The sequence below is a fragment of the Coloeus monedula genome (assembly GCF_965178545.1).
Source record: "Coloeus monedula genome assembly, chromosome: 1".
In the NCBI taxonomy this organism is placed as follows: domain Eukaryota; kingdom Metazoa; phylum Chordata; class Aves; order Passeriformes; family Corvidae; genus Coloeus; species Coloeus monedula.
In genome coordinates this window covers 1438621-1449733 of record NC_138781.1, presented here as the reverse complement: position 1 = coordinate 1449733, position 11113 = coordinate 1438621, and the positions used below count along the sequence as shown (strand labels likewise).

The 11113-nt window shown below is 53.6% G+C and overlaps 1 protein-coding gene across 2 annotated transcripts in view; it reads right to left on the bottom strand.

Annotated features, from left to right (window-relative positions):
• Positions 1 to 143: 143 nt before the first annotated feature.
• ALS2CL (ALS2 C-terminal like) overlaps positions 144 to 11113 on the bottom strand; it is a 37954-nt gene continuing 26984 nt past the window's right edge. For both annotated transcript variants that reach the window (XM_082279853.1, XM_082279852.1), the window contains exons 18-26: positions 10883 to 10976; positions 10250 to 10407; positions 9522 to 9584; positions 8300 to 8473; positions 5870 to 5912; positions 5596 to 5657; positions 3203 to 3352; positions 1825 to 1921; positions 144 to 1579 (exon numbers count right to left, since the gene is read on the bottom strand). In XM_082279853.1, the coding sequence (XP_082135979.1) occupies positions 1508 to 1579; positions 1825 to 1921; positions 3203 to 3352; positions 5596 to 5657; positions 5870 to 5912; positions 8300 to 8473; positions 9522 to 9584; positions 10250 to 10407; positions 10883 to 10976 (913 nt within the window). In that variant the 3' untranslated portion in view covers positions 144 to 1507. The remainder of the gene's footprint in view (positions 1580 to 1824; positions 1922 to 3202; positions 3353 to 5595; positions 5658 to 5869; positions 5913 to 8299; positions 8474 to 9521; positions 9585 to 10249; positions 10408 to 10882; positions 10977 to 11113) is intronic.

Below are 11113 nucleotides of genomic sequence, written 5' to 3'. Positions count from 1 at the left end.
GCACAAAATTCCCATTTTCTCGAAAGCTTCGGACTTCCCATTCCTCATTCCCAGGAATCTCAAGGAGCCGCGTTCCCGGAATGTGGAAATTCCCAAAGAAGGAGCTGCCGGCAATTGGAACAAGGAGAAGACGGGGCCGGGAATGGTCGGAATTCCAAAGCTTTATTGAAATAAAAATTCCAGAGGCATTCCTTGATTCCTGTAATCCGTGTGCTCTTTACTAAAGCCGAAAATTCCGGGAAAAACAGCGGGAAAAAGCCTGGGCAGTTTGGTTTTCTGGGAATCACCGGGACAAGGGGAGAATTCCATGGGAAAATTCCCAAAAAAATAAAGCGGGATAAAACCTGTCCGGAAAAGGGATTTTCCCCTAAAAACGCCACAATGGCATCCCAAATATTCCATCTGGAATATTCCAAAGGTTCCTTTTCCCAAGGTGAATTCCAGCCTGGTTCTGCTCCGAGCACGAAGCAATTCCAGGTTTTGACAGGGCACGGAAGCAGCTGGATTCGGGATTGATATTCCTGCTTTTCCCCAGAATTTCCCCAAAATCCCGGAGGAATCCGGCGTTTTTCCGGAATTCCGAAGCAGCACGGGATGAGCCGAGGTGCGGCGCTGCCGCCCCCGAGCGCTCCCAGGGATAAACGGGAATCCTGGAGCAGCAGGAAAGGCGGAAATTCGGGAATAGCAGCTTCCGAAGGGGATGGAGAGGCCCCGAGTTGGGAAAAGGAGGAAAAGGAGGGGCAGGAAAAATCGCCTCTCATTCCAGCAATTTCTGGGAGCGTTGGGATGAGCTCTGCTGGCCCTGCCAAGGAATCCCAAAAATGGGAATTTGTGGCTTTTCCCAACTAAATTCCTTCTTTTTCTGGGAATTCTGCCAAAAAATCCCATCCTAAGCAGGACCAGGAGATTTTTCCTGGGAATTTTTTGTGGGAAACGGAGATCAAATGACAAAAAAACCCCTCGGCTTGGAAAGAATTCCCAGAAAAAGAAGGAATTTTTCTTCCTTCCAACTCGAAGGTTGGCTGAGGGAATTCCAGTGAGTGCTTTAGGATCTGGAAAACCTTGGGAATTCTTCCCTTTGGGAAGGGCAGCAGGGCCGCAATTCCCGCTTTTTCCAGCTGTGTTTGCTTCTGGAATTTTTTGGGGGAATTTTTTGGGATGAGTTCTCCTGGCCCCACCAAGGAAAGACCCCATCCAAAATTGGATTTGGTGGCTTTTCCCAGGTAAATTCCTTCTTTTTCTTGGAATTCCGCCCAAAAATCCCATCCTGAGCAGGACCAGATTTTTCCCAGGAATTTTTTGTAGGAAAAAGGGATCAAATTCTAAGAAGGAACCTCAGCTTGGAAAGAATTCCCAGAGATTGGCTGAGGGAATTCCAGTGAGTGCTTTAGGATGGAGAAAACCTCGGGAATTCTTCCCTTTGGGAAGAGCAGCAGGGCCGCAATTCCGGCTTTTTCCGGCCGCCTTGGCTGCGGGCAGCTGGGGATAGGCGGCTTTTCCCGGCGGATCAGGAGCTCTGGGAATGGCGGCCGCTCTCCCTCGGGTGCAGCCGCAGCCTCTGGATGTGTTCGTAGCACGACTGGGGAGGAACAGAGGGAAAAAGAGGGAAAAAGTTGGGAATTCCGCCACAAAATCGTGGCCGAAGAATTCCTGCGTTGATGCCAAGGTTAATTCCAACCGGATGAAACCGCTCGGAAACCAAGGATGAGGATATTTGCCAGCCTAGCAAGGGAAGAACTTCCCAAAAATTCCATATTCCAGTGGGGAAAAGTTGGAATTTTGCTCGTCAGGCGGCGCTGGAATTGCAGGGCAACATTTCCTCACCTCCAGAGCCGTCAGCAGGAAGTCGAACATTCCACCGTGGGTGGTGGGATCCATGAAATCCCGGATCAGGTGGATTTCCGCTCCCAGGCGTTGGATCCTAAGGAAAAGCAAATCCACAAATGTGGGATCGATCTCCCCGGTGGAATTTCAGGGGGGAGGAGGGGCGGGTTTGGAATTCCAGAGCTGATTCCCGGTTTTCCGGAGGCGGATTCCAGGTGGGAGCTGGTGTGATGGGATGGCAGAATTCCGGAATGCCGGAATGCCAGAATTCCAAAGGGTTCGGGGTTGGGAAGGTCAGGGGTGCTTGGATTTGATGGCCTGGAAGGTCTTTTCCAACCTTAGCAATTCCATGGAAAAAAAAAAATCCATGGATTTGATGGATTTCATGACCTGAAAGGTCTTTTCCAACCTGAACAATTCCATGGAAAACAACCCATGGATTTCATGGATTCAATGACCTTGGAAGTCTTTTCCAACCTCAGCAATTCCATAGAAAAAAATCATGGATTTCATGGATTTGATGGCCTGGAAGATCTTTTCCAACCTCAACAATTCCAGGAAAAAAAAAAAATCCATGAGTTTGGTGGATTTGAGAAGCTGGAAGGCCTTTTCCAACTGGAACAATTCCATAAAAACAACAAATCCATGGATTTCATGCCCTTGACTTGAAATATTCCCAGTTTTTTGGAGACCAAGCAGATCCAGGGAATCAGGGAAGGATTTGAGTTTGAATTTTCCAGGAAATGTCTGGAATATCCCTTGGGATAAGAGACAGACACCCTGGAATTCCGTGAGAAAATGGATCTCATTGTCCATGGAAACCCTGGAATAGGAGATTGGCGCTCAGGAATTCCATGAGAAAATGGATCTCATTGTCCATGGAAACCCTGGAATGTTCTCTGGGCTGAGACCCTGGAATTCCGTGATAGACAGAATCTCATTGTCCATGGAAATCCTGGAATGTTCTCTGGGATAAGACTGGAATTAAAGGAATCTCTTCTTCCATGGAAACCCTGGGATAAGGGACAGACACCCTGGAATTCCATGATAAAAAGGGATCTCATTGTCCATGGAAACCCTGGAACGTTCTCTGGGATAAGGCTCTGGAATTCCGCGATAAAAGGAATCTCTTTCTCCATGGAAACTTTGGGATAAGAGACAGACACTCTGGAATTCCATGATAAATGAATCTCAGAATCCATGAAAACCCTGGAATACCCTTCAAACCGAGACCCCGCCATTCCATCAGCGCTTCAATCCCAAACCCCACCCGCACCTCCGGAAATCCGACCGCCCCCGTCCATCCAACCCCACATCCCAACGCTTTCACTGGGAGCGACTCCGCCTTTTCCGGAGCTATCCCGGAATTCCCGCTCACTTGGCTCGGGACACGACGAAGATCAGGAGAGGCAGGAGGTCGTCCATGGGCAGCGGCGCTTCCCGGTGCGGCGCGCGGCTCACGGCGCTCTCCAGCTCCTCGTACGTCTGCCGCAGGATGGCCAGCTTGGCGCCCGGATCCGCCGTGGTGCTGCCGGGATCACGGAGCCGTGGGAAACCACGGCCGGAAAAGCGGGAATTGAACGGGGAGGGGAAAGGGGAAAGGGGGAGGGAAGGGAAGGGAGAAAGGAAAAGGGAAGAGGGAAAAGGGGGAAAGGGGGAAGGGGGAAGGGAAGGGGGAGGGGAAGGGGAAGGAAAAAGGAAAAGGGAAGAGGGAAGGGGAGGGAAAGGGGAAGGAAGGGAAGGAAAGGGGAAAGGGGAAGGAAAAAGGAAAAGGGAAGAGGGAAGACGGAAAGGGGAAGGGAAGGGAAGAAGGAAAAAGGAAGAGGGAAAAGGGGAAGGGGAACGGAAAGGGAACAAAAGGGAAAAGGGAAGGGAAAAAGGAAAAGGGAAAAGGGGGAAGGGAAGGGAAGGGAAGGGAAGGGAAGGGAAGGGAAGGGAAGGGAAGGGAAGGGAAGGGAAGGGAAGGGAAGGGAAGGGAAGGGAAGGGAAGGGAAGGGAAGGGAAGGGAAGGGAAGGGAAGGGAAGGGAAGGGAAGGGAAGGGAAGGGAAGGGAAGGGAAGGGAAGGGAAGGGAAGGGAAGGGAAGGGAAGGGAAGGGAAGGGGAAGAGGAAAGGGGAAGAGGGAAAAGGGAAGAGGGAAGATGGAAAGGGGAAGGGGAAAGGGGAGGGAAAGGAAGGGAAAAGGGGAACGGAAAGGGAACAAAAGGGAAAAGGAAAGGAAAGGGAAGGGAAGGGAAAAAGGGAAGAGGGAAAAGGGAAAGGGAAAAAGGAAAAGGGAAGACGGAAAGGGGAAGGCGAAAGGGGAAAGGGGAAGGGGAGGGAAAGGAAGGGAAAAAGGAAAAGGGAAGAGGGGAAGGGGAATGGAAGGGGAACAAAAGGGAAAAGGGAAAGGAAAAGAGAAGGGAAGGGAAAAAGGGAAAGAGAAGAGGGAAGAGGGAAGTGAAGGGAAAAGGAAGGGGAAGGGAAATTCCAAGGAGCTCATGGATGGAATGGATGGAGCAGGGAGGAGGCAGCGCGGTGGGGCCGGGAGGTGTTCCCAGGTGGGGTGGGGCATTCCCGAGTGGCATGGGATATTCCCGGGATCTCCAACATGGAATGGGACATTCCTGATGTCTCTGATAGGGAATGGGACATTCCCGGGATCTCCAACATGGAATGAGACATTCCTGGAATTCCAAGGTGGAACGGGACATTCCTGGGATCTCCAAGCTGGAATGGGACATTCCAGGTATTCCAAGATGGAATGGGACATTCCTGGGATCTCCATGTGGAATGGGACATTCCTGGAATTCCAAGGTGGAATGGGACATTCCTGCTCATTATTCCAAGATGGAATGGGACATTGCTGCTCCCATCTTCCCTGGGATTTCCCATCCCACGGATCCCTGAGTGCTCCCATCCCATGGATCCCTGGGATTTCCCATCCCAAGGATCCCATTCCCGGAGCTCCCCTCTGAGTTTGTGTCACTCAGGGATGATCCCGGCATAATCCATGAGGAATTCTGGGAATTTTAGATCCGATCCCTCGAATTTACTTCCATCGGAATCAGACGGAGATTCGGGGGCTGCTGAAACCCCTGAGGAGAATTCCCGAGTGGAATGCGCCATTCCCGGTATTCCAACGTGGAACGGGACATTCCTGCCTCCACCTTCCCTGGGAGCTCCCATCCCATGGATCCACTGCCAGCGATCCAGGGGCAGCCCCAGCTTCTCTGGGAATTCCAGCCCAGCCCCTCCCAGCAGGGAATTCCCGGATTCCGACATCTCTGAGGTGTTGTCATGGAATTCTTACAGGGAAAAATTCCGTGGAAATCCGTTTGTAACGGAAACAACATCCCGAACAACTTCTCCTGGAATCACGGACGGAACGGCCCTGGAATGGCTTTTAAATTCACGGGAATTCCCGGAAAAATCCCGGGATTTCCCTGGGAATGGATGGACAGGGATTCACAGCATTTCCCGGAAGAATTCCAGGATTTCCCTGGGAATGGATGGACAGGGATTCACGGCATTTCCCGGAAGAATTCCAGGATTTTCTTGGGAATGGATGGACAGGGATTCACGGCATTTCCCGGAAAAATCCTGGGATTTCCTTGGGAATGGATGGACAGGGATTCACAGCATTTCCCGGAAGAATTCCAGGATTTCCTTGGGAATGGATGGACACGGATTCACGGCATTTCCCAGAAGAATTCCAGGATTTCCCTGGGAATGGACAGACAGGGATTCACGGCATTTCCCGGAAGAATTCCAGGATTTCCCTGGGACTCACATGAGCTTCTGCAGACATTCCGTGGCAGACAGGAAACATTGATCCTTGATCAGGGAGCGCCTCTGGAAAAGAGACACGGATACCTTTGGAATACCGGGAACAGACATTCCGGAGCCAAAATCCCACAAGAATTCCATGGAAATCCCCGGATGGCGACTCTGGATCAACGCCGGCCAAGGAGCTGGCATTCCTGGGATTCATTCCATGGCGCTCCGTCCTCATCCGAGGCCGATTCCGTGTCCCATTCCCTGCTGGATCCGAGGCGTTTCCGTACCTGCTCGGAGCTCAGGGGGAGATCCTGGAGCGGCCACAGGTGCCTGGAAGGAGAAAAGCGGAATTTGGGATTGCCGCCATCCGAAATCCCCACGGATCCTCCGTCTCCTGCTCCAGAGCTGCCAAATCCTCGGAAGCTGCGTTCGCTCCTCTCCCGGAGCCGCTCCGGGTGGGATTTGCCACCGGAACCTGGGGGCTCCCATCCCATGGATCCCTCAGGGTTCCCATCCCGTGGATCCCTGAGAATCCCAATCCCATGGATCCCTGAGAATTCCAATCCTATGGATCCCTCAGAGTTCCAATCCCATGGATCCCTGGAGGTTCCCATCCCATGGATCCCTGAGAATCCCAATCCCATGGATCGATCCCTGGAAGTTCCAATCCCACAGATCCTTGACAGTCCCCATCCCATGGATCCCTAAGTTCCAATCCCATGGATCCCTGGAAGTTCCCATCCCATGGATCCCTGAGAATCCCAATCCCATGGATCCCTAAGTTCCAATCCCATGGATCCCTGAGCGCTCCCATCCCATGGATCCCTGGGATTTCCCATCCCAAGGATCCCATTCCCGGAGCTCCCCTCTGAGTTTGTGTCACTCAGGGATGATCCCGGCATAATCCATGAGGAATTCTGGGAATTTTAGATCCGATCCCTCGAATTTACTTCCGTCGGAATCAGACGGAGACTCGGGGGCTGCTGAAACCCCTGAGGAGAATTCCCGAGTAGAATGCGCCATTCCCGGTATTCCAACGTGGAACGGGACATTCCAGGGATCTCCAAGCTGGAATGTGGAATTCCTGGGATTCCCAGTATGGAATGGGACGTTTTGCCAGGAAATGCCCTGGAATGAGCCGCAGTCCTTTTCCAAGAGGTTCAGAAATCCGGGATGATTCGGAGCAAAGAATTTGGGGAGTTAAAAATGGGATTTTGCACCTAAAAATCGGGATCAGTGGGGATAACAGCAGTTTTCCATTAAAAAATCATCCTTCCAGGCAAGAATTCCAGAGAAGGAATTCCTCCGGCAACCAGGGAGAAACCAGTGGCAAAGGGGAGAAACTGGGAAAAACTGGGAAAAAACCAGGGAATACCTGGGAAAAAACTGGGAGAAACTGGAAAAAATTGGAAAAACCTGGGAAAAACTGGGAAAAGCTGGGAAAAACCAGGAAAAACCGGGAAAAACCAGGAAAAACCAGGAAAAAAGTTAAAAACTTGGAAAAAACAGTGAAAAACTGGGAAAAAACAGTGAAAGTCTGGGAGAAACTGGGAAAACATTGAGAAAAACTGGGAGAAAATGGAAAAAAATGGGGGGAAAAGTGAAAAATTGGGAAAAGCTGGGAAAAACCAATGAAAGGCTGGGAGAAACTGGGAAAAACTGGGGAAAAATGGGAAAAACTTGGAGAAACCAGTGCAAAACTGGGAAAAACTGGGAAAAACCCCATCCAAGCATTGATCCACCACCAGCTCATCCCTTCCACGATTTCCCTCGGCAGCGCAGAGCCCTGGGCCGGCCCCACCCTGCCCGTGAACATCCCGGAATTCCAGAGCCCCGCCTGTGCCCATCCCGGAATTCCCGAGCCCCCCGTGTCCCTGGGCACATCCCAGAATTCCAGAGCCCCGCCTGTGCCCATCCCGGAATTCCCGAGCCCCCTATGTCCCTGGGCACATCCCAGAATTCCGGAGACCCCGCCTGTGCCCATCCCGGAATTCCCAAGCCCCCGTACCTGTGCACATCCCCGAATTCCCGAGCCCCCGTACCTGTGCACATCCCGGAATTCCCGAGCCCCTTGTGTCCCTGGGCACATCCCGGAATTCCCAAGATCCTGCCTGCGCACATCCCAGAATTCCCGAGATTCCGCCTTTGCACATCCCGGAATTCCTGAGCCCCTGCCCGTGCAAATCCCAGAATTCCCAAGACCCTGTACCTGTGCATATCCCGGAATTCCCGAGCCCCTGCCTTTGCACATCCCAGAATTCCCGAGACTCCTCCTGTGCACATCCCGGCATTCCCAAGACCCCACCTGTGCACATCCCGGAATTCCAGAGACCCCGCCTTTGCATATCCCAGAATTCCAGAGCCCCCATACCTGTGCATATCCCAGAATTCCCAAGACCCCTCCTGTGCAGATCCCAGAATTCCCGAGACCCCGTGTCCCTGTGCAAATCCCAGACACCTTTGCATATCCCAGAACTCCTGAGCTGCCTTGGAATTCCCAAGACCCTATACCTGTGCACATCCCGAAATTCCCAAGACCCCGTGTCCCTGGCACATCCCGGAATTCCCACTCCCCTATACCTGTGCACGTCCCGAAATTCCCAAGACCCCGTGTCCCTGGCACATCCCGAAATTCCCACTCCCCTATACCTGTGCACATCCCGGAATTCCCACTCCCCTATACCTGTGCACATCCCGGAATTCCCGCGGCCCCGTACCTATGCACATCCAGGAATTCCAGGAGCCGGATGTCCGGGAAGCGGCTCAGCTCGGCGATGCCCTGCCCGTAGAGCTCGTCCTGCCGCTCGTGGCCCAGCATGTAGAGCATGGAGAGCTCGGGGTAGAAGCGGGGCAGGATCAGCGGCACGATCACGCCCGAGCCCTTCCCGATCCTGGGAGAGCGGCAAAAAATCCGGGATCCTCCATGGGAACGCAGCCGGATATTCCCAACCCCGCCCAGCAGCCCACGGAAGAGGCATTCCCGAGGTGTTGTCCGTGTTTTCCGCTCCCTCTTCCTGAATTTCCAGGACACGCTCGGGCTGCCCCAAGAGGATCCGAGAGGGTTTTGTGCTCCAGGAGAATTCTGGAGTCACCGGAAAAAAACCTGGAATGCCGGAGACTGATCCCTGTTTTTCCCAAGAGACCGATCCCTGTTTTTCCCAAGAGACCGATCCCTGCTTTTCCCTGTTTTTTCCGAGATATTCCAATGGAATCACGGGGCCACCCAGCCCAAACCAATCCACGTCGAGCCCTTTTCCAGCTTCCCACCCTTCCAGGCTCTCCCGGATTTGTGGGAATGGCAGCGGAAAAATCAGCGGGAAACATTCCCGGAGCAAGCAGGGAACGGCAGGAGCGAAATTCCCGGACCGGGATTGCCGCGGTTATTCCCAGTTCTTATTCCCGGGATTCCGCGTTTTCCACCTCCTCTGCTCCGGAACGCGACGGGAAGGAGCGGCTTCCGTGCTCCCAGGAAAACTACGGAAAAGCTGGCGTTCTGAGCCGAGCCTGGGCGCTAAGCCTGGCTCAAGCATGAAGGTCTGGGCGCTAAGCCTGGCTCAAACACGGGACTCCGGGCGCTAAGCCTGGCTCAAACACAGGACTCCGGGCGCTAAGCCTGGCTCAAACACGGGACTCCGGGCGCTAAGCCTGGCTCAAACACAGGACTCCGGGCGCTAAGCCTGGCTCAAACACGGGACTCCGGGCGCTAAGCCTGGCTCAAACACAGGACTCCGGGCGCTAAGCCTGGCTCAAACACAGGACTCCGGGCGCTAAGCCTGGCTCAAACACAGGACTCCGGGCGCTAAGCCTGGCTCAAACACAGGACTCCGGGCGCTAAGCCTGGCTCAAACACAGGACTCCGGGCGTTAAGCCTGGCTCCAAGCCCCCCGCTCAGGAGAGGCCCCGCAGCCGCTGCAGGGGCGCTCCCGGCCCCGCACCCACCTGGGCTCCGCATCCCCCGAGGGGCCCCGGCCCTTCCGCGCCAGCGCCAGACGCAGCAAAGCCCTGGAAGAGCGGAAACAGGGATGAGCTCCTTGCCGGGATTCTTAAGGATAATCCGTCCTTCCCGAGGGAGGAGCTCAGCTGGGCCAGCAGCCGCTGGGATTTTAGGGAGAGCCTCTGGAATTCGTGCGGGGTCGTTCCAGTGTCGGAGGGGTTTCTCCTGGAGCAGCAGAAGCACCGGGAATAGCTGAGAATTCCCGGATTTCCGTGGATTCGGAAGAGCAGAGCGGTCACCATTCCCTGATCCATCGGTGAGCGTTAAAGGATGGAAAAGGAGCTGGGCTCGGGCTTGGTTTTCCAGAGAATCCCGGAATGGTTTGGGGTGGATATCGGGAAGGAATTCCTGGCTGGGCTGGAATTCCCAGAGAAGCCACGGCTGCCCCTGGATCCCTGGGAGTGGATCCAGGGAAAAGGGATTGGAACTGCCTGAGCTTTCAGGCCTCTTCCAACCCCAACCTTTCCATGATCCCGTTTTTCCTTCCACCACGGATCTCCAACCCCATGGATTCGGGCTCTGCTGGACATCATCACCTCGAGGAAGCAACTCAATTCCCAAGAATTCCCAAGAATTCCCAAAAATTCCCAAGGATAACACCAACCTAAAACCACCACCCCAAAGCTCCGCTCCATGCTCCCGCCCTACGGAAGAAGCTCCGTGTTGGACTTACTGGTAGAATTCCCAAATTTTCTGGGCGTAGAACTTGACCTCCTCTTGGGCCATGCTCAGCAGGTGCCTGGTGGCCCCGATCCCGGAATAAGTGGCCTGGAAAACCACGGTCAGAGCCCTCAGGAGCTTTCCCAAGGGATGCAGGGAAGACTTCAACGCCTGGAAAATCCAACGTTACCGGTCAGGAGTGGAGGGAAATCCCAAAAGGGCTCCCAAGCTCCTCCTGGGAGAAGCAGCCTGGAATGATCAGCTGGAATTTGGGATATTTCGGCTGCCTTAAATCCTTTCTGCTCCCCTTTTCCAGCAGGAATTTGCTGTTCCGATGGGATTTGCTGGAATATTCCAGAGAGAGGGAAAAACAATCTCGGAGAGAGCCTGGAATGCCAGGAATCATTCCCAGGAGCTGCATATTCCCTGCTCCAGGCTGGGAACCGGGAATGGAATTCGATCCTCACTTCCTGGCCTCGGAGCTCTGCTCCAAGTGCCCAAAAATCAGGAAGGAGAAGCTTTTTCTCCACAAATCCTATGGAAAAGCTCTGGAAGTCACCGACAGGGTTTTTGTGCCCACAGTGTGGCCGGATCTGGTGGAAAAACCTGGAATTTTATCAATTTAACCAATCACTGGAATTTTTACCTGCTCCAAATACCTCTGGAGTGACTCCAGCTCCTGGTGCTGGACAAGCTCTTCCAGGATATCTTCGGTTTTCCAGGAGATCTCCTCGGTGCCCCTGGAGAAACGGGAGGTGAGGAAGGAAAACCACGCAGGGAGAAATCGGGATGGGAAATCCAAAGGGAAACGGGGAGAATCGGAATGAACGGATTTTCCACGGATGCGGATGGGTCTCGACATTCCGTGGAGGTGGAA